Source organism: Leucoraja erinacea, chromosome 3, assembly GCF_028641065.1.
Source record: "Leucoraja erinacea ecotype New England chromosome 3, Leri_hhj_1, whole genome shotgun sequence".
Classification (NCBI taxonomy): Eukaryota; Metazoa; Chordata; class Chondrichthyes; order Rajiformes; family Rajidae; genus Leucoraja; species Leucoraja erinaceus.
The window spans coordinates 20,121,476-20,144,563 of record NC_073379.1 but is presented as its reverse complement, the minus strand read 5'-3'; the positions used below and the strand labels follow the sequence as shown (position 1 = coordinate 20,144,563).

At 43.6% G+C, this 23,088-nt stretch overlaps 1 protein-coding gene across 8 annotated transcripts in view; it reads left to right on the top strand.

Annotated features, from left to right (window-relative positions):
• The window catches only part of adgrl3.1 (adhesion G protein-coupled receptor L3.1), a 623,227-nt gene that overhangs the window by 499,335 nt on the left and 100,804 nt on the right, over positions 1-23,088 (top strand). For 6 of the 8 annotated variants that reach the window (XM_055632233.1, XM_055632235.1, XM_055632238.1 and 3 more), the window contains 3 exons: positions 2,988-3,173; positions 15,899-15,937; positions 21,807-21,990. In XM_055632233.1, coding sequence (XP_055488208.1) covers positions 2,988-3,173; positions 15,899-15,937; positions 21,807-21,990 — 409 coding nt within the window. The remainder of the gene's footprint in view (positions 1-2,987; positions 3,174-15,898; positions 15,938-21,806; positions 21,991-23,088) is intronic. The other 2 variants (XM_055632237.1, XM_055632239.1) reach the window with 1 other exon arrangement.

Below are 23,088 nucleotides of genomic sequence, written 5' to 3'. Positions count from 1 at the left end.
GGTGAGTGTTGCACCATCATATTCTCCCACACTAAATGAAGGGTGAAGATTGGAGGAGGATATTGAGGACATCAAGATGTGTGGTCCCTTTAAGTTTTGTCATGGTTTGCCGCACTCTGGATGACCTTGATGAACTTTAACATAAACACTTCATTTTGTGGAAATCTGGATGCATTCAGTTCCTTTTCGGCTGCTTTTAAAAGTGTTAATTTGCCACAAAACATTCATCAGCGTTAAAAAGGCATTAGAATATAGAAGACTTTTTTTGTCTCAGATAAAGATGGGTTGCAATTAAATTATTTGTTGAGTATTGAATCCACGTTAGTAATGTGCAGTGGTGCTGTAAATTAATTTTTATTAGAAAATGAAAGGCAGATGGGACTTTTCACCAAGAAATTGTTAGTTCAGGTTATTTTTTTGCACACGTGCATTTGTGAGTATGTGGTACAATTTGTGTCAGTTCAGTTTGTTTGCTCAAGCGACCAATGTGATCAATGATTTATTGAAACCTGCGGAGGGTGGTTGGTCAGGCTACACTATATGTGACTGAAATGATGAAATGTTGAACTTTTGTTTGTTTTGCTTGTGTTAAGCTGTAATGAAGAACAGCACCTTTGCTCCAATGTGTGTGTTTTCTGAGGGAAATGTTCCAGGGAATATTTTTTTTTCTTTATTAGCTTATAAGCTCAAATTGCTAAGACATTTCTAGTTTATTTATATAATTATACATTTAGACTTTGAGGACTGCGGCAGGGAAGCGGTATTGAGGTTACAATCTGATCAGTCATGATCTTATTGAAAATGCTGGAGTAACTCAGCGGGGACAGGCAGTGGGACAGGTTGCTAAACACTTTAACTCCCCCTCCCATTCCCATACTGACCTTTCTGTCCTGTCAGAGTGAGGCCCAATGCTTATTTTAGGAACAGCACCTCATATTTCGCTTTGGGCAGTTTAAAACCCCACTAGTATGAATATTGACCTCTAACTTCAAGTAACCTTTGCTGTCCTTCCCTCTCCATTCCTCCCCCATCCTGGTTCTCTGACTAGTTTCATTGTCCTGATTGTATTTTACTGTTTGTATGCCTCGTTGTCACCTTCCCCTCAGCTAACGATGATACATTCTACATTTTCCTTGAACATCATCCCCTTTGATCTCTCCTTTTCACACCTTACCCTTCCATACCTCTATGTCTCCCTCTCCCCTGACTCTCAGTCTGAAGAAGGGTCTCGACCCGAAATGCCACCCATTCCTTCTCTCCAGAGATGTTGCCTGTCCTGCTGAGTTACTCCAGCATTTTGTGTCTATCTTTGGTGTAAACCAGCATCTGCAGTTTCTTTCTACACTTGATCGTATTGAATGCAGGGAATGCTTTGAGTGACTTCAGGACATAATCCTGTTTCTATTTCTTCGGATTCACAGTAAAGAATGTTAGAACCGATTGGTGTACAGCAAAGCCTCAAAGGTATGGCCAGATAATCTAATTTGTTAGGATAAACAAAATATCTATTACGGATTTATGCCTATTTGCAATTTCGTTAAAAATGGGCATTGTAAAAAGAAACAGGGTTCAAGACCCAAGTAACCAATCTTCAAGTACAATCTAAGCTTCTATCTTAATCAGCGAAGTAGAATTTCACTCTTCTGCGAAGAATTGGTGAAGGGGTGGTCATAGAACGTAGAAACAGGTTCTTCGGCCCAACTTGCCCACACCAGCCCAACATTTTATTAGAATAAAGGGGAGGCCATTTAAGGCTGAGGTGAGAAAAAAAACTTTTTAACCCAGAGAGATGTGAATTTGTGGAATTCCCTGCCACAGAGGGCAGGGGAGACCAAATCAGTGGATGGATTTAAGAGAGAGTTAGACAGAGCTCTCTGGGCTGGTGGAATCAAGGGATACGGGGAGAAGGCAGGCATGAGTTATTGATTGGGGACGATCAGCCATGATCACAATGAATGGCGGTGCAGGCTCGAAGGGCCGAATGGCCTCTTCCTGCACCTACTTTCTATGTTTCTATGTCCCATCTACCCTAGTCCCACTTGCCTGCGTTTGGCCCATCACCCATGTAACTGTTCAAATGTCTCTTAAACTTTGCGATAGTACCTGCCTCAACTACCTCCTTAGGCAGCTCGTTCCATACACCCACCATCCTTTGTGTAAAAAAAAAAGTCACCCCTCAGGTTCCTGTTAAATCTTTCTCCTCTCACCTTAACCCTATGTTCTCTGGTTCTCGATTCCCCTTCTCTAATGTGCATATACCTTACCTATTCCTTTGAAAGGGGGACGGGGCGGGAGGAATTAAAAGAGATCTAAATAGCTGACTTTGCATTTTCTTAATTGTAGTTCCTTGCTTTCCATTGGCAGCTAACAGCCTTTCAAGGTGTCAGAGATTATGGGGAGAAGGCAGGACAATAGGGTTTGGAGGGATAGATAGACCAGCCATGATTGAATGACAGAGTAGACTTGTTGGATCGAATGGCCTAATTCTACTCCTATTCCTTATGACCCTATGAGACACAGGGTGCCGGGATAAATCTGTGGGCCTGGCACCATCTCTGGAGAACATGGGTAGGTGACATTTTCTCCAAAGATGCTGCCTTACACTCTGAGATACTCCAGCACTTTTGTGTGTTTTCTTGTAGACCACCATCTGTAGTTCCTTCTTTCTATTTCTTGTTTGAACAATGATTCGGATAGCTTCTCCTTTGGTTCTCCTGAGGGTGCGTAGCATGGTGGTTTGACGGTGCAGATATATAGAGAGGATTTATGGGTCTCATTTGCTGAAAACCTTCCTCTTTCAATACTGGTAACGTCCCCCAGCTGATTTAAGACAGCACTTGTGACACTGAAGGGCAGCCTTGTACGATTCTAGCCTTGTGGCGACATGATGAGTTGATTGATAACCACGATCAATGAAAAATGCAGAAAATCTACATTTCAAAAAAAAAAAAAAAAAATTACAAATAACATTTTTTTTTAAACCTCAGGTTCGATCTGGTGAGACTGCGGCCAACATCGCTCGAGAGCTTGCAGAGCAGACGAAAAGCCTGATTCACGCGGGGGATATTTTGTTCTCTGTAAAGCTCATGGAACAATTAGTGGATTTGCTCAACCGGCAACTTCGTAATCTCACTCCGGGTGGGAAAGACAGTGCCGCCCGGAGCCTTAACAAGGTAAGAAATCCGTCCACCCATCGCGCTCAGACTCCTTTTCCAACTTCCTTTCTTCACATTCCCATTAACGTGGAGAGACCGTTGGGACCTGGGGTGGATGATGCAAGGGACGTAACAGGCAGCCTCTGTTGGCCTCATATTTCATGTCTTTGAGGCCGTTATGTTGGACGACTGATAAATATTTTCAGAATAAGTCTGAACAATCCCTACAGAATTAACGGGGCCATGTTTGTACTGCCCTAAGTTCTGTACTTTGTAATCTTCATTGAAAAGTTTAACCTTTGGTTTTTACTTTGTGAAGGAGTATTTTTCTCTGGCCATCTGCATAGCCTTGCACTACTTTTGGAATTTTAGGTTTGTTTCAAGTTCCTTTGTAAATTCTTTTGATCTCCTATTTAAGCACATCTAAAAACATTCTATCCTACATAAAAATTAGTTTTAACTTCCAAGACGCAAATTTTTTCATTGAAATCTATTCAATTTCCGTCCTCTTTTGACCCATCTACAGCCTTTGTCTACTTGGTTCTCTTACACCTCTCTATTCTTCAACTTGCAAATAAGGGAGGACATATTTGCATGATTTCCGTTCTAATCTAAAAATCTTTTCACTGCACACGTGACAACAAATTAAACTCAACTCATCTGTTCAGTTGCGGCTACAGAATCCCCTGCTATGGTTGGCCATTCTGCTCATTCACCACAATGCCTGGCTTCACGCATGGATTTATCCTTGGCCCTCTCCAATTTTGCATGTTCCTGCTGGCTCTTGGTAACGTCAGCTGAAAACTGAGTTAGTCCCCACCTAAATCCAAGACAGACCTAAAAAAGCTGGACTAACTCGGCAGGACAGGTAGCATCGCTGGAGATTATCCTCCTTGGCGCCTTCTCTCCAAGATGCTGCTGTCCCGCTGTTACTCCAGGTGTTTGTGTCTTATCTTTGGTTTGAACCAGCATAGAAACATAGAAAAATAGGTGCAGGAGTAGGCCATTTGACCCTACGAGCCAGCAACGACATTCGATATTATCATGGCTGATCATCTAAAATCAGTACCCGTTCCTGCTTTTCCCCCATATCCCTTGATTCCGTTAGCCTTAAGAGCTAACATCTGGAGTTCCTTCCTCCACGTAAATCCATGTATTCTTAAGACATCTAGATTCACCTCACCACCATCCCTTTCTCTGTCTCTAAACTACCATGTTCAATGAGCAGAAGATTTCCCCCGATAACGTGCTGAAAATCCTGACACTTCTGTCTTCACGTCCTCTTCCCGATTTCTGTCTCTTGAGACATGGAATGTACTCACTGCACTGGCAACAATGTCAAATTGAACTAAGCTGTTTCCAGGTATCAAACTCAGCGTGATATTTGCAGCAGAGCTTTGGATTATATATTGGCACCATCACAGATGTAACCTATTCAATTATCTGCTGCTGCTAATCCTCATACCTCACCTGTCCCCTGCCCTCCCCATTCTCTCTCATACCATGTGTAGGAAAGAACTGCAGATGCTGGTTTAAATCGAAGATAGACACAAAATGCTGGGGTAACGCAGTGGGACAGGCAGCATCTCAGGACAGAAGGAATGGGTGACATTTCTGATCAGTCTGATCATGCTGGAGGTGTTCAGTTTAAAGCAACTGTGGAAAGTCAGACTCATACAGCATAGAAGCAGGCCATTTGACCCATCACATCCATGCTGACCAGTGGGCACCCATCTATATCAACCCTATGATTCAGTTCGGCCAGAAGCCATCTTTGTCACGTGATCCAAGAAGATGCTTCTTAAATGCTATCAACTGCTCTGCTTCCCCTGCTCTCTCAAACAATGCATTCCAGGTACTCTCAGGGGTGAAAAGAACATACTCCACCTGATCCCTTATAAATCTATAGGAAGGAACTGCAGATTCTCGTTTAAACCTCAGTCTGAAGAAGAACCTAAAACGTCACCCATTCATGTTCTCCAGAGATGCTGCCTGTCCCGCTGAGTTACTCCAGCATTTTGTGTCTATCTCTCTCATACCATGCTCATATCATACAAATCGTCCATTTGTCATTTTCTGAAGTCCTGGTACGATGCTCTAAACCTGGATCAGGATCCCTTTACCTATCAATCCAACATGCAACATTCAATTTGCCCCCCCCCCCCCCCCCCCCCCCCCCCCAGATGAACAATGCCTTTAAAGTCCTTTCAAATCTCTCCACGGCTTTATCCTTTCCTTTCTCTGTTATCTCCCTCTCAAATCCTGTGCCCTTCCAATCCTTGTCTCACTGGTCTCTCCATATCTTCAACTATCAAATTATAAACAATAGGTAGAAACAAGGAACTGCAAATGCTGGTTTACCAAAGAAAGACACAAGATGCTGGAGTGACTCAGCAGGTCAGAAAGCATCCCTAGGGGAACATGGATAGTTGACGTTTCAGGTCAGGATCCTTGTTCAGACTGATGGATTCTGTAGGATTCTGATTCAACAATATGCGTCTGTAACTTGTATTGACCCAGGCCACAGCAAACAATTGCCTGTTCCTATTATCATTGTTACTCTCTTGCATATATTTCATTCATTTGTTCTATATCTCTTTATATCACCCTCTATATATCCAGTTTCCCTTTCCCCTGACTATCAGTCTGAAGAAAGGTCTCAACCTGAAATGTCTCCTATTCCTTTTCTCCAGAGATGCTGTCTGAACCTGCTGAGTTACTCCAGCTTTTTGGGGGCTATCTTTTGTTTAAACCAGCATCTGCAGTTCCTTGCTACACAATAGGGTTCACTTGTTACACCTTTCTATCTGTTTACTTTGTTTTCTTCAGATGTTCCATCGGTCCCATATTTTTAAACAAATTCAAGCCCCTATTGCCCACTAATGTCTGCTAACATGACAGGGCGGTCACGGTGACGCAGCGGTAGAGTTACTGCCTTACAGTGAATGCAGCACCGGAGACCCGGGTTCGATCCCGACTATGGGTGCTGTCTGTACGTAGTTTGTATGTTCTCCCCATGACCTGCGTGGGTTTTCTCCGAGATCTTCAGTTACCTCCCACACTCCAAAGACGTACAGGTTTGTAGGTTAATTGGCGGTAAATGTGAAAATTGTCACCAGGATGGTGTTAACGTGCGGGGATCGCTGGTCGGCGCGGGCCCGGTGTGCCGAAGGGCCTGTTTACGCTGTATCTCTAAACTAAACTGAACACACTCTCTAAAACTTTCTTGACATTGCTTCTATGAAACACCGTAGCAGGTTATGCTATAAATGAAGGTTGTTATATTGCCTTGACATGAGAAGGCCTTTGGTATTGCTATAATACATTCAAATTCATCCTTAATCACTGCTGTGGATTAGCTCTAAGGATTTAATTTCCTGTGATGTTTGTTACTTAATCCATTCATATAAAATTCATTTGTGGGCTTCCTAAATGAGCTGACAATGACAGAAATATAAAAATTTTAAAAGAATTGACTAGTTTGTGCAAAATGCCAAAGGAAATTAAGTCACTGGGGGTAAAAAAAAAATCTTTCCATTACTGTAGTTTTAATAATGTTGATATCTTTACATCATTTTTATAAAAAATATAGTTTGAATATCAAAATGAGATATCAGCAACTCCTTCATGGGAGCTTTCTGATGTGAGGCACGGTGGCGCAGCGGTAGAGTTGCTGCCTTACATCGCCGGAGGCCCAGGTTCGATCCTGGCTACAGGTGTAGAAGTTTTCACGTTCTCCCTATGACCACGTGGGTTTCTTCCAGGTGCTCAGGTTTCCTGACATATCTTAAAGACATGCAGCTGTGTAAGTTAATTGACCTCTGTAAATTGTCCCTAGTGTGTAGGATAGAATTATTGTACGGTGTGATTGTTGGTCAGCGCAAACTCGGTGGGTCGAAGGGCCTGTTGCTACACCGCATCGCTAAACTAAACTAAACAAATGCAGTAAATAGCCTCCACATGTGAGGTTTACAGAGCTCTGAGTGCGCTAGAGATCTGGATTTAATTTCTTCCCGAGAATGCATTGATAAGTCACATCATGACCCACATTTAAGCAATTGTTCTTTGTCGGTTGCAAAGAGTCATTTGAATAGGAAGATCAGGTTTAGCTAACATTGGAGCTGCTGGACTTTGCAGAAGGAAGTGCCACTGAATAGACTTTTAGGGTTTAGCCTCTTTTAGACTTTACTTTAGACTTTAGAGATACAGCATGGAAACAGGCCCTTCAGCCCACCGAATCCACGCCGATCAGCGATTACCCCGTACACTAACACCTTCCTAGACACTGGGGACAATTTATGCTCTTTGTGGACTACAGCTCTGCTTTTAATACTATCCTTCCCCACAAACTGGTGGACAAACTGGGGGACTTGGGACTTCCACACTCCACCTGTACGTGGATAAATAGCTTCCTGTCGGGTCGAAGCCAGAGAGTCAGAGTGGGCCATCACACATCCACGGCCCTCAGCCTCAGTACCGGCTCTCCACAGGGCTGCGTACTGAGCCCCCTGCTCTACACCATCTACACGCATGACTGCACCCCCGCCCACCACAGCAACACCATTGTCAAATTTGCGGATGACACTACAGTGGTGGGACTCATCTCCGCGGGGGACGAGTACGCCTACCGGGATGAGGTGGAGCAGCTGACAGTGTGGTGCGAAGAAAATAACCTGCTCCTCAACACCTCAAAGACGAAGGAGGTAATAATAGACTTCAGGAAAAACAAAACGGACATGGTACCACTGACCATCAGAGGGGACTGTGTAGAGAGGGTGGCGGATTTCCGCTTCCTGGGAATCCACATTGAGGAGGACCTGACGTGGAGCGTGAACACCACTGCGCTGCTGAAAAAAGTCCAGCAGAGACTGCACTTCCTGAGGGTGCTCAGGAAGAACAACATCACTCAGAGGCTGCTGCTGTCCTTTTATCGGTGCTCCATTGAGAGCATACTAACATACTGTGTATGCGTGTGGTACACCAGCTGCACAGCGGCTCAGAGGAAAGCGCTCCAGAGGGCCATTGACAACGCCCAGAGGATTGTCGGCTGCCCTCTCCTTACCTTGGAGGACCTACACAGTTCCCGCTGCACCAAAAAAACCCAGAATATAATAAAGGACATCTCCCACCCCGGACACTCCCTGTTTGAACTGTTGCCGTCAGGCAGACGGTACAGATCCACAAGGACAAGGACAAATAGACTAAAAAACAGTTTTTACCCCACTGCTATAAAAGCACTAAATGTGGCCGCCAAGGAACGCAGGGGCGATACAGACTAAGGGACTGTGGTAACGGTGAAATCGACAGAAGGATGGAGGGTTGGGTGTGTATGCGTGCTTTGTCTGTGATTTTTATTTATTTGCTTATCTTTATTATTTTACCGTGGATGTTTTGTTAGCTTTAGAAATGTTTGAATGCTGCACTGACTGGCTGACATTTTAAATTTCGTTGTACATGGCCCATGTTACAATGACAATAAAGAAACTATTCTATTCTATTCTATTATATTCTATTCTATTCTATTCTATTCTATAATGTTTTACCAAAGCCAATCAACATACAAACTTGTTTGTCTTTGGTGTGTGGGAGGAAACAGCTCATGGAGGAAACCCACACGGTCAGAGGGAGAACGTACAAACTCCGTAGAGACAGCATCCTTAGTCAGGATTGAACCTCCGTCTCTAGCGCTGCGCCACTGTGTCCCCTGTTCTAGGAGACCTGAATATTAACTCCATAACAGAAGGGTTAAGCACAAAACAGATGTTCTTTTAGGAAAGAGATGAGGAGAATTTTCTTTAGTTAGGGGGTAGTAAATCTGTGGGATTCTTTGCCACAGACGGCTGTGGGGGCCAAGTCAGTGGATATATTTAAGGCAAAGATAATATGGGTGTCAGAGGTTATGGGGAGAAGGCAGGAGAATGAGGTTAGGAGGGAGAGATAGATCAGCCAGGATAGAATGGCAGAGTAGACTTGATGGGCCTAATTCTACTCCTACTCCTCATGACTGTGAATTTAATATAGATTTTCCATCATGTGATCACCGTACATAATACGGAGCAAAGCTCAATACCATGGGCTAGAATTTTAATCCTGAGGAGCTGCTGCATTAGGTGATCTGTTTAGCTATGTGAAAGACAAGTGGGAGTGCAGAATTCAGCACTGTCCATTAATAATAGGGTTTGTAGTAAACTATTGTGTACTCTGGCAACAAGGGGAATAAAGAAGCTCTTCCAAATATCTAGTATTTCAAGGTCGACCAACATGAAGACTGTCTTCTGGGCATTGTTCAGGGCTCTACCTAGAAGCACCCACCACCTCCAGTGGAAAATCTCTTTACCCCAAAATGACAAAGGTTCCAGAAACAAAAAATACAGAGGAAGAGTTTCAACAGTTTTGCAATTTTAAAATGTTTTGTTTTTCCTCACGTGTTTTTAAATCGATTTTCTATCCCATTGGCAGAAGATTGGCCTTCAACCTCTTGGTAACCTGCTGAGTTTTGCTTTGAATAATTTGGTTAGGTTATAACAGTTTTAAAACAATGCACCAGATCGTTATTCAAAATAACACTCATCACAGAACGATAACCAATATCTTAAATGCACCACTGAATGAAATTGATTTTCATCACCTAAAAATTACAATTTCTTTTTCATGCATTTATGTTGATAAGATTAAAATGTTCTATTTTACATCGTATAATTTTATGTTTATACGATTTTTAATCTTCATCTTAAGTGGATGTTAAAACAAGCACCATTTCATTCCAATCAACAGAAAACCAGTGTGTTCACCTGAATTACATAGATTTACAGCTTTTTAAGTTATTTTGTAGCACAAGGCAGTAGCATTTTTCATTAGCAGAAGTCATTGATGGATCAGAGCGACAGAAAAAATGTAATAATATGCAAGACCAATAAAGAAAGCTTGGAGGGACAGAACAATGCAGCAATAGGTGAACACAGGCGGGGGGGGGGGGGGGGGGGGGGGGGGGAGATAGGCAGATGGTAGGACAAAGGTCAGAGGCCAAAAAAAAACAGTGTGAGACAAAAGGATGGAAGAATTGCTAATTGTGAGGCCAGAGAAAAGAATGTAGAGGGAGAGGAGAAACAGGTTGGACATAGATTGGGGGGTGGGAAGAAAGGGAGATGTTAAGGTGGGAGTGAGGGGTTACCAAGAATTGGAGAATTCAATGTTCGTGCCTTTGGGTTGTCAGCTACCCAAGTGGAATATGAGGTGCTGTTCTTCCAGCTCCCTATTTATTCAATTCTTCTGGAAGCATAAGATAACATGCTCCTTGTTTTCCGAATTACATGTTGCACCCTCATCCTAGTCTATTGTGAATGATCAATTGAGTCACCCAGATCCCACAGCGATGGAATCCTCATCCTATCAGTGCTTTTGTTAGCATGCATCACACCGTTAGTTATCTTCAGGGAATAGTGGAGAGGAGAGAGCTGCCTGCACAAGACAGTCTGTTATGGATGAATACTGTCTCTGACAAACTGATGGGCCACACATTGGCAGTGGCTGTCAAACCCGTCCTTTTAAAAAAAAAAAAAAACATTTGCTCTGGCATTGCATTGCACTACCCATAAGAAAACTTATTTTTCGGGCGGTGGGGGGGTGGGGTGTGGGCAACAGAAATGTTGCTTTCCCCATTATAGATAGGACTCAAATCACCACAGTCTTGGATGTGGAGCTTTCACTGGCTTCCCCTTGTTCCGCCTCAGAAGATGACCGAATGTGAGAGGCTTTTACCCTGCCGCTCTCATTTACGTGATGTCCCATCCAGAATAGCACAGTGGCGCAAAGGTAGAGTTGCTGCCTTACAGTGCCAGAGACCGGGATTAGATCACGACTACGGGTGCTGTCTGTACAGAGTTTGTAAGTTCTCCCCGTGGCCGCGTGGGTTTTTCCCCGAGATCTTCGGTTTCCTTCCACACTACAAAGATGTTTAGGTTTGTAGGTTAATTGGCTTTGTACAAGTGTAAATTGTACCCAGTGTGTGTAGAATAGTGTTAATGTGCGGCAACCACCGGTCGGTACAGACTCGGTGGGCCGAAGGGCCTGTTTCTGCGCTGTATCTCTAAACTAAACTAAACTGCAGGTTGTGCTCCCCATCCTGTGGCAGTTGTCTACCCACATCACATCCTCACATACACCAGCTCTCTGCAGGTGTGAGGTGAGGGACACTATGGTGCCGAATGGCTGACAAAACCTGCCAAACTTCAACTGAACAGCTCAGTTCCAAACCAAATTATACAGCAGCAGAGAAAGTTTCATGGGCCAAGAAAAGAGATTGTTCGATCCAAATGCATAGCCCTGTTCAACGACGGCTTCCCACAGCATTTCCCCCACAGAGTTTGTTGCATCATTGTAAAGTGAAGGATGTTGTTCCACATGAGACAGAGGATTGCAGCTGGTGGCAGCAGAGCCACAACAGCCCATTCCTCATCCACAACATACAAGAGTACAGCATAGGAACAGGCCCTTCGCCCCTCAATGTCTGTGCCGTACATGATGCCAAGTTAACCTAATCTTCTCTGCCTGCAGGCGGCCATACCCCACCATTTCCTGCTTGCCCATTTGCCCATCCAAAAGCCTATTAAATGCCACTGTCGTATCTACCTCCACCACCCTTGTTATGATGGTTCCTGCCACCACTATCTCCTCTGGCAGCTCATTCCATACACCCATCATGACAGAAGCCTCTTCGTGGCAATCCGCGGAAATGACGCCACGATGCACTCTGTGACCCGCCAGGCGACCAATTCTGTCAACATGTTGGACGACGACAGAAGCCAACAGCTAGCTATGCGTTGTCTGACACACGAGCAAACAAACCACACTTTGTGTAAAAGAAAAAGTTACCCCTCAGGTTCTTATTACCTCTATACCCCCTCACCTTAAACCAATGTCCTCTTCTTCTCGATTCCCCTGCTCTGGGCAAAAGACTCTGTGCATTTACCCGATCAATTCCTCTCATGATCTTGCATTCATTCAAGTGTCCTTTCCCTAATGGAGTCCATGTTAACTTTACGGGTAACTTACCAATAACATCCTTAACATGTCCGTTAACGTCCGTTCCAACCATTTTGCTGGTGTCTGCTAGCATTTGAGATGTTTTATCAGTTTAGGTTACATAGACTGGTTTCACCAAAATGCAGCACAGAACGCCATAGGAGATCCCATTTCTCTGTGGGCTTTCAAACTATACAACTCCTCCCTTATATGTCATGGGTTAGACTGACTCCCCACCCCCAATGCCCAATCATGGCACATCCCCAATCCTGGACTTTCCACTCGTCACTTCAATTGAATGTTTCATGTATCTTGTTGTGTTGTATGGCTGTTGGCAGTCCAATTTCCCTTCTGGGATAAAATAAATTTCTATGGTATCATATCAGCTGGTGCCAAGCTACATACCTAGTATTTGGTGAACGAGCAAGTGTGTGGCATTCTGTCTGTGGTATGGTGAAATTTCCACCTAAGCACCAACTTCTAAACTATAATCTCCAGGGAGGCTTTAAAGGAACACTTGCCTTGCGTTGACTATTCATTGCAGTAAACCTCTTTCAGTCACATGGAGCTTGAAGGGAATGGTGTCCCTTGCTTAGTTCATTAATTGGATTAAAATTTTATCACATCCGGCTATGTTTGAAACCCTTCGTAATCTCCTTGCAATGGTAGACTTATAACGGAGCCTTCAATCTCCTGTCGTTGCAATTACTGAGTCCGTTTTAGACGTACACAAGAAAAAATGGTGATCTGAGGAGAGGGAAGGATTAAGTGGCTCTTTTTTAATTTACAAAACTCTGGAGGGAAGTGTGCAGAAGTTGCAATGATGGAGCATTAGTCTTGCTATGTTGAACCTGAACAACAGATTATGATAAACCAGCTACAGCTTCTTTTGGTATCGCCAATATCTTTTACATATTTTCAATCATGCACATTTTTCAATATTTTTTTGCTTTAAACCTTTTAGTCACAGTTGATGTGAAATGTGCTGGTTGAGGTGGATGATTCAATTGGAATTGCCTCTGGAGAACACCTTTATATTTCTAATTCAAGGGCAGTGTGGAGCTGGTGCCTCATAACGCCAGAGACTCGTGTTCGATCCTGGTCTCCAGGGCTGTCTGTGGAGTTTGCACATTCTTCCTGTGACCACATGGGCGAACTCCAGGGCTCGGGTTTCTTCCCACATCCCAACGGCTTGCCTGGTTTGCAGTTTAATTCGCCACTGTAAATTTCCCCTCATGTGTAGGGAGTGGATGTAAATGTGGGATAACGCAGAACTAGTGTGAAAGGGTGATCGATGGTTGGCGTGGGCTCAGTGGGCTGAGGGGCCAGCTTCCATGTTGTGTTTACAAATCGTTCAACGATGCCGTCGATTCTAAACAATGTTTAGTTTAGTTTAGTTTTAGTTTAGAGATACAGCGTGGAAACAGGCCCTTCGGCCCACCAGGTCCACGCCGACCAGCGATCTCTGCATGTCAACACTCTCCTACACCCAATAGGACAGTTTTTTACATTTACAAGCCAATTAACCTACAAACCTGTAGGTCCTTGAAGTGTGGGAGGAAACCAACGATCTTGGAGGAAACCCACGCAGGTCATGGGGAGAACGTACAAACTCCGTTAAGACAGCACCCATAGTAGGGGTCGAATCCTGTCATGTTAGCAGACATTAGCGGGCAATGGGGGCTTGAATTTGTTTAAAAGGATAGGACCGATGGAACATCTGAAGAAAACAAATTTAACAGATCGAGAAGTGTAACAAGTGAATCCTATTGTGTAGGAAGGAACTGCAGTTGCTGCTTTAAACAAAAGGGATCGAACCCGGGTCTCCGGCGCTGCATTCGCTATAAGGCAGCAACTTTACCGCTACGCCACCGTGACCGCCGTGAAATACCGTAATTTGCAGTGACTAAAATAACATGGGTAAATGAGAGTCTGAATTATTGTGCTGAAGAGCAAGCTCCGAAATATCCTTACAGCATTTAAAGTTTGGTTCTTGAGAAATGTGACATTTATTTACAAATTTAAATTTCTTTAATAGCAAGGCATGCAGAACATTAGAGAGAGAAGCTCATTAGATGAGTTAGATCATGATGCACTACCACACTGATAATTGCTACAGAGAAGTGGTTTTAAAATTGACAGCATTCTTTGTTTTCCCCTGAACCGTTGCAACTTAATGTGTTCATTCCCGTTTCGGGTGATGCATTCATCTATCTTTGAGTCTGTGTGTTTTTGTGTTTTGTTTTGAACCTTTCCTGCCTCATGGCAGGCGAAAGTACCCAGAAGCTGAACAATCCCATTGTGTGCTCGAAATGCAGGGGCTGTGAATTTTGAAAGTCTTCTTTGAATTGCAATAGGTTTGAATCTGATTAATGTGACATCCCTTCAGGTCACGTAGCAGGAATGGGGATGAGTGTGTGAATTCACAGCGCTGCCTTCTCCAATTCATGGACATGTTTGTTCAAAGGTTCCAAGACGTCGCCAGAAAACATTAATTTGCTCAGACATTAAAGGTCGACCACAAAGCCGCTGAAAATGTTTAATTAATTTTGTTGTGTGTGACGTAATGATATGAAAGAATTAGAGAAGAAATGCTGGTAACATTGGTGTAATATATTTGACTTCCAGATTTGATGCAATAACCCGAGCTATAAAATACTTGCTGGCTATCACTGGTATATAAAAAACAGATTGTCCAGAATATTACACATTGAATGTATTAACATTTTCAAACCTGTGTATTGGATCCCACTTCAGCGCAGAAACATAATTAGGTTCTGATCCACCTCGCTTTGATCATTCACTTCTTGATCTTGCTCTTATTGCAGTATCAAGCAGAAAGTAAAGGTGTTTAAATTAAAGCCTGTGCCATTGTGCAATGAACAGTTGTCATAAAAAGCCTAATGCCCCCTGCATTGGTGTTATTCATAATTACAAATGATCCACTTCCAGAATAGAGTCATAGGGTGATACAACAAGAAAACAAGTGTGGAAACTTGCCCACACTGGCGAACATGTCCCAGTTACACTAGTTCCACCTGCCCGCATTTGATCTATATCCCTCCAAACCTGTCCTATCCATGTACCTGTCTAACTCTTTCTTAAACGTTGGGATAGTCTCTGCCTCAACTCCCTCCTCTGGTAGCTTGTTTCATACAACCACCACCCTTTGTGTGAAAAAGTTACCCCATAAATTCCCATTAAATCTTTTCCCCTTGACCTTAAAGCTATGGCCTATGGTCCTGGATTCACCTACTCTGGTCAAGAGACTGCAGGTTATTCTTAAATTCCATCGATGTCATTTGTCTGACATTTTGTGTCTCTTTTGGTTCAGTCTGTCAAATTCAAAGAATTCATCAGTGCAGACTGAAATACCCCAGGACTGTGAACTAACTCCTTTGGAATGGGCTGTGAAACCTGCAACAAATATCGTCAGAAACATTAGCGTGAAAAGAACTGAAGCACAGAGATCGAACTGAGGGGCATATGTGGTTTTGTCATGAGACATGCAGGTTGGCCTGTGAACGTGATCAAAATGTATACATCTTGTCATCAACTTCGAATGGTGAAAGAGATTACCGAACATGCACCCGGGTTTTCCTATCAAATCTTAACATGTCTGTTTATTTGAAGCTGTTGTGTTTTGCTTCCTACAGTATGGTCTTATGCCATTAACTTTCTAATATTCTGTTTCATTTATAATGCCGGCTCTCTGGATTCAGCTGCAGAAACGAGAGCGATCTTGCAGGGCCTACATTCAGGTAACTCTTAGCCACGGTTTTATTGTACCCAGCCCTTCCCCAGTTTTTGTTTCAAAGTACCCATTTGTACGGTGGCATTCCTCCTGTGCTCTGTGTTCCCCCGAGGCTTTCCTGTCTGCTTCATTTATCTGCCTTTAATATCACTGCCCTGTGAGTTGGCTCGTGGAATTAGACAGAAGGTGTTTGTTTTCCCTTCCTCTGAGCAGCCCCCTTCCCCGCATGTCGCAGCCCTTGGTAATGGCTGCGGTAAGACGAGCTATTGCAGCGGCAAAAATAAAATAATCTTATTCACAGCAGCCCGATAGTTGCTGCATGCGGTTTCCCATCTAGATTGCTGCTGCTACCAGGCACCGTGTCGCAAGGCATTGACAATTTTTCTATCTGTGAAAATTGGGATGAAAATTAATTTTTTATGGTGCAGTACCTGTAGGGAAATTACCTTCCATTCTTTATTTGCACATGAATTTGCAGTAATTGCTTTAAAATTAGAAGGTTAATTGCACGGAGTCTCCTTGGATGAGCAAAGGGTACCACACCAACTCCAGTCTTCCCGGCCGGTTTCTCCCAAGTGGGTTGCAGCAGCGCTTGCCAAAGATAGTGGAAACGCGGAGGTTGCTGGAGCTGAATGAAGGCATTGACTAGGAAGAGGAGATGAGTTTTTTTGCGAGAGAATGATTAGGCTCTGTTTCTTGTGGTGAGTTTACTGGGGTCTACGGCTGCCTTCTGCGCTGTGGTGGGGGGGGGGGGGGGGGGGGGGGGGGGAGGAGGGAGGTGAGAGAGAGTGGGAGACACATCAGGCACATCCCTGCTGAAAAGACATGGTGGCGCTATGGGGAGGTGTTTGCTTTGAGCTCAGCGGCAACGATTGTAGTACCCAGGGCCAATTTAGACGGGTAGTAAGGAGTTTCCTGGGCTTCATGCATGGTATCCTGTTTGGCAGAAGAAAGGAGTGAAGATTGGGAAGAGGGATAGGTGATGTCTGCTCGAGAGCAGTGCTAACTTTGCACATCGGAACGAGGAACGGCAGATGAAATGACGCAAGGTGCTGGACTAACTGAGCGGGTCAGACAGCCTCTCTGGAGAACATGGACAAGTGATGTTGAGGGTCTGAAGAAGGCCTCCGACCTGAAACATCACCTATTAGTGTTCACCAGAGATGCTGCCTGACCCGTTGAGTTACTCCATGTCTCACATGCGTCATGTAACTTTGTACATTCTTCAGCACAGGCCTGGCTCTGAAGTCTTTCTGTTCAGCTCTGTCTCCTTGATGTGTGATATTAACCCCATGCTTGCTGCTGCCTGGTGGCTTTGAATGCAAGTTGATCACGTTGGTCGCAAGGATGGGGTTAGTGATGCAGAATTCTGCTTGATGGTTGCGCGCAGAAATCTCAGCGGCAGGTTCTGTATGGAAGTGAAAGTGGGACGGGCGGGTTTCCTGAACGGTTCGAGTCAGTTAACAGCAGAGTTACCCCTATAAAGGAGAGGCCCTTCTATTTGGGTGGCTGGCTGCTTCTAAAGACTGGGGGGACTGTAGTGGAGCGAGACTGGGGGTGGGGGAAGGAGGACCTGACCGAGAACTTATGGGTCGTCCTGGGAGACGTCTGGGTCCAGTTCGTGGGGGGATTGGTGGTGTGGGTTGGCTGCTTAAGGTAGTCAGATGGAGAGAGGGGTTAATTCAGGAGGACATGTGCGGGGTGGCTTGTGAGAGGGGCTGTTCTGACCCTCGAACAAAAGCCTGCTCTCAATTAATGGCTCCCCCACTCTTTCCTGCGTGTGTTGAGATGTAGGTTCAATGAAGACTTTTGGACAAGAACATGGATCGGATAGGCTTAGAGGGATGGACAGAAAACACTGGAATACCTCAGCAGGACAGGCAGCATCTCTAGAGAGAGGGAACGGGTGACTTTTCAGGTCGAGACCCTTCTTCAGACTGGTCTGAAGAAGGATCTCAACCCAAAACATCACTCGTTCCTTCTCTCCATAGATGCTGCCTGTCCAGCTGAGTTACTCCAGCATTTTGCGTCTATCGTTGGTATAAACCAGCATCTGCAATTCCTTCCCGCACATTAGGTTTAGAGGGATAATGTGGCAAATGCAGGCAGCTGGGATTAATGAAGACATTTAGACAGGTACTTGGACAGGAAAGGTTTCGATAGATATGGGCCAAACATAGACAGGTAGGACTAGAGTAGATGGGGTATGTTAGTCTGTGTAGGTAAGTTGGGCTGAAGGGCTTGTTTCCACACTGTATGACTCTGTAATTCTAAAATGGAAAACCACATCCACTGATTAAATGGGTAGCCCACATCCTCAGAGCAACTTGTGTGCCTGTTTCTATCATAATAAACCTGGTCCAAATTTTCTGTATAAATCTTAACCTCTGACATATCCCCAACTTTAAGGTGTTTTTATGCCCCACCCAGCGTCTCTTCTTCTGAGCTAACTAGCAGTGCCAATATGTGCCACCATGTATAGATTACCTTTGCTTTGCCTGACCTCTGTGCTGCCATTTTGTCAAGTCACCCATTTTAGGAATTGTCACTCTGCCTCACAGGTAGAACAGGATGGTCTGGAGACACGTCCTCCAGTATAATGAGTGTGTGTCTGTTTGCCTGTTGTACCATGGTGCATGCGCGGAAAGCATATTAATAGCAACTCATTAACCCAATCTGAATTGAAAGGGTTGTTCTATATCTGAAAGGTGGCTCAGTGCACAGTACGATTTCTCATCCTGGACTCTTCATCTCCAGCTGAAAGTAATAACAGATTGGGTGACATCTGAGACCACTAGATGTGTGTGTGTGTGTGTGTGTGTGTGTGTGTGTGTGTGTGTATGTGTGTGTGGGCGCGCGTGTGTGTTTGTGTGTGTGTGTGTGCGCGCATGTGTGTTTGCGTTTGTGCTTGTTTGTGTATGTATTTGTATGTGTTTTTGTGTGCTTGTTTGTGTTCATGTGTGTTCGAGTTTGTTTGTGTGTGTGTGTGTGTTCGTGTCTGTGTGTTTATGTGCGTTTGTGTGTGTTTGTGTTCGTGTCTGTGTTCGCGCATGTGTGTGTGCGTGTGTGTTTGTGGTTGTGCGTATTTGTGTATGTGTTTGTGTGTGCGTGTGTGTGCGTGTGTGTGTTTGTGTTGTGTGTGTGTGTGTGTGTGTTTGTGTGCGCATGTGTGTGTTCAAATGTGAGTTCCCTTGTTTAACTAGATGCTTGTCAAGTAATTCTTTAATGTGCGATGAGCAACTTTTTGGATCTGATGGTGAACTTTTCCTTTTTGACTTCTGATACAAGCCTTTTAAGGGCAAATGGGGCTTGATACCTTGGTTAGACTGGTTGATTGAAATAAATTGACAAGTGAACACATGGCAGGTACTGAAATAACGGGGATGATGGATAATTATGGAGGAAAAAGCACTAAAGTTAAACATAAAATATTTTCCCATATGTTTTACGTCAGTCTGTGAGCTTGTTTTATGCAGCATCACATTATACTAAATGTCAAGTGAGATGTTTATCTCTCTGATGTTAAGATTGTAAAACAAAGAACTCTAAGAATGAAACCACTGTTGCTGTTTTCTGAACTTCTGTTGTGTGCCAGGCCTTGAGGGTCTGAGCTATAGGGAGAGGTTGTGCAGGCTAGGATTTCATTCCTTAGAGTGCAGGCGGCTGAGGGGTGATCTAATAGTGGTATGTACGATCACCCCATCTGTGAAATTCACATTTCTTTGGGATTTGGGAGGGTGCATCGAGGTGTGTGTACACGACTGAGTGTTAAGATTGAATTCTAGAGGCACAAGTGTGGGGAGTAGGTGCCCGTGGGAGATCGATAGGCTTCGACAAAGGCAGCATCTTGGGCTGTGATGGTGTTGACTCCATCAAGGTTCATCTGTTTATGAAAGGGTCAGATGAAAGGGGCGGTGTGGGGGATGGGAGAGGGAATCTAAAGGAGAGTCCAGTCAGTTAGTCCAAGTGGACCCACCTTGCTTAATCTACCGCACCATTCCAAGACCCATTTAGTGGTCCCCTTTGAAGTTGAGCAGAAACTGAAAATCTGACTTGCCTCATAAAATGGCAGGAGATGGATGGCGATGTGCATTGCCTGTGGTTGGTGCCGCAGCACGTGTCTGGGTTTCTTTGCGTGTTATGCATAATGCACGCAAAAACAAATAAACAAAGGCAAAATAAGCCAATTCTCTATCCGCATTATGTCAATGTCTTGTTTTTCATTGAAATTGGATTGTGTAACTCTCGAAAAGGTTATGCCATGCCATCCAATTTTAAGACGTTTCTTTCATCAGTATTGGTGAATTTCCACTGGCCATTCTCAAGGTCACTTAGCATGTGAGAGGTCCATTCAAGAGTCGGATAGCAGTGGGGAAGAAGCTGTTCTTGAACCTGGTGGCATGTGGTTTCACCGCTTGATTCTGCTGCTCATTGATATGGTGTCTCCATTTGTCTAATCACTGTGCAAACCAAGAATGTTTTAAAACGTTAACCTGGATTCATATAGTACTAACGTTATTAACAGTAAGTCTTTACACATCCATTTTGGGTTTCTTTACGCTCTAACATGCTGCGAAAGCATGTTTCACAAACATTTCTGTGGATTTTTCATCAATAAGATACCAACATCTGTGACTTCACTAACTGTGTTACTGAAGCAATTGTATTATCTCTACATGTGTGTTGGCAAGAAGCCTTATTAATGCAGAAATTAAAAGGGGCAGTTGGAAGATGTCCATATCACGTGGGCCAGAGTGAATGGATTTTAGAATCCAAAGGAATATATATGATGCACACATGATTTGTCACAATGGCTGTGTGCATACACTGCAATATAATGTGCAGAGAAACTCAGCGCTTTCATTTCTGAAATCTGACTGATAAGAAAATTTAACAATTTCTGCCTACCAAGATTCGCAACTGATATTTTTCTTTCTGTCCATATCATATTCTTGACTTGTGTTTGATATGCCCTTCACTGAAGGAAGCTGGAATGGCATTAAAATCCAAAAATGTCTTCGCAGGACTCACTTTGGTCCTTGGGATGAAATAGAATTAGTTAATGGAAATGTCAAATTGTTCCACAATAAATATCAGCTGTCCAGCCAGCCTACCTGTCAGCATGATAATAACTCTGTCTAAAGTAGTGGTTTCTTGAATATTTTTAAAAAACTTATAACATTTTTTTTATATTAAAAAAAAATATATATATCTTTTATTTTAATGTTTTTATTTTTTATATATATTTTAAAATATTTACTTATTTGTTATTGTTTTATATATATCTTTTTAATTAAATATTTTATATATATCTATTAATATATATAATTTATTGATTTTTGTTTATTTAATTTTTAGTATTACCTTGAACAAAAACAAAGAAATGTTCCTTCCTGCTGCCCGGCTGAATCTCAATCTGTCTAAATGTCGCCTTTTATCCTAAACTCAGTGCAAGAGGATTATTTTCATTGTTGCTTATCATTGGTACTTATCATTAATAAACAATGGATTAATGCGTTAAGTGGTCTGTGCATATATCTAATGTCAACTTGCATATAATAGACCATAGATAGACACAAAATGCTGGAGTAAATCAGCAGGTCAGGCAGCATCTCTGGAGAGAAGGGATAGGTGACGTTTTGGGTTGAGACCCTTCTTCAGACAAAGTTCATTGTCTCCTATGCATTGTTCTGAGATAAGTGCTTTAGTGCTGTGCTGTGGACTTGAGGAGCAGGCTTGGGGAGCAATGATTGTCCATCTTTTTTGTGTAGGGATTCATTTGTCTTCCATTCCGTTGCAATGCTGCAGCAGTGACTTGAATCCTCCTTGAAGTGTGTTGCAAAATCCATGTACCATTCTTTCCCTTGGTTTTGCAGGCCATGGTGGAGACGGTCAACAATCTCTTGCAGCCACAAGCTCTGGATGCTTGGAAAGACCTGATGACAAATGACCAGTTGCGAGCAGCCACCATGTTACTGGACACGGTGGAACAGGGGGCCTTTGTCCTGGCAGACAATCTACTCAAGACAGACGTGGTCCGAGAAAACACAGAAAATATACGTGAGTGCCGTCGTCTCGTAAACCATCTGATAGTTAAAGCATTTAAGAAACCTCTGTTTATCGAAGATATTACTACCTTTGGATACCTTTCACCTATTCAGCCCATTGTCATAAGCTCATAGGTGATAGGAGCAGACATAGGCCATTTGGTCCATCAAGACTACTCTGCCATACAATCGTGGCTGATCTATCTCTCCCTTCTAACCCCATTCTCCTGCCTTCTCCCCATAACCCCTGACACCCGTACTAATCAATAAATTGTGCCTGTATTTACCCAGCCTGATCCCACTTGTACAATTGTGTCAGTAACCCTGCAGGTCACAGCTCTACACATGCACATCATGATCACAGAATAGTACAGCACAGGTAAAAAAAGATTATATACGTTTACAGTTTTACATAGATGAAAAGATACAACACAATAGCAGGCCCTTCAATCCAGAATATTTGTGCTGAATATGATGCCAAGTTAAACTTATCTCTATCCAAGTATCTGTCTGTACATGATCCATATCCCTTTATTCCCTGCACTTCCCTGCACTGATCCAAAAGCCTCTTAAATGCCACATCATATCTAATCCATGTTCAACAGTTTCCCACTCATTCAAGCGGTAAGTTCCAGATCCCCACCACTCCAGGGGTAAACAAGACTTTCCCCTCTTTAATCCTTTTAAACTTTATATCCACATGCCCTGTGCTTCTACAAAAAAAGGAAATGGGTCCTTCCTATAAAGTCCATTCAGGCCACTCAATTTTGTTCACTTTTGTTAAACCTCCCCCGTTTGCTTCCATTTCTGACAAAATATTTGTAAATTAAACATTTATAAAGTGGAGATAACTAATTGCAGAAGAATTCAATGGGTCAAGCAGCATCTGCAGAGGCAAAGGGACTATTCCTCTGCCTCCATTGATGCTGCCTGATCCCAGGTACGGAAATCGCTATCAAAACATGGGGGGGGGCCACAATTTCTTGGCGGTCGTGTGCATGCGCACACACACATGTACGCGCACGCATGCGCACACACGCAAGGTTTCGGCCGTGGGCCCTGTGGACGGTAACATCGGAAGCTGACCTGGTTGGTGACCGACTCTGAACTC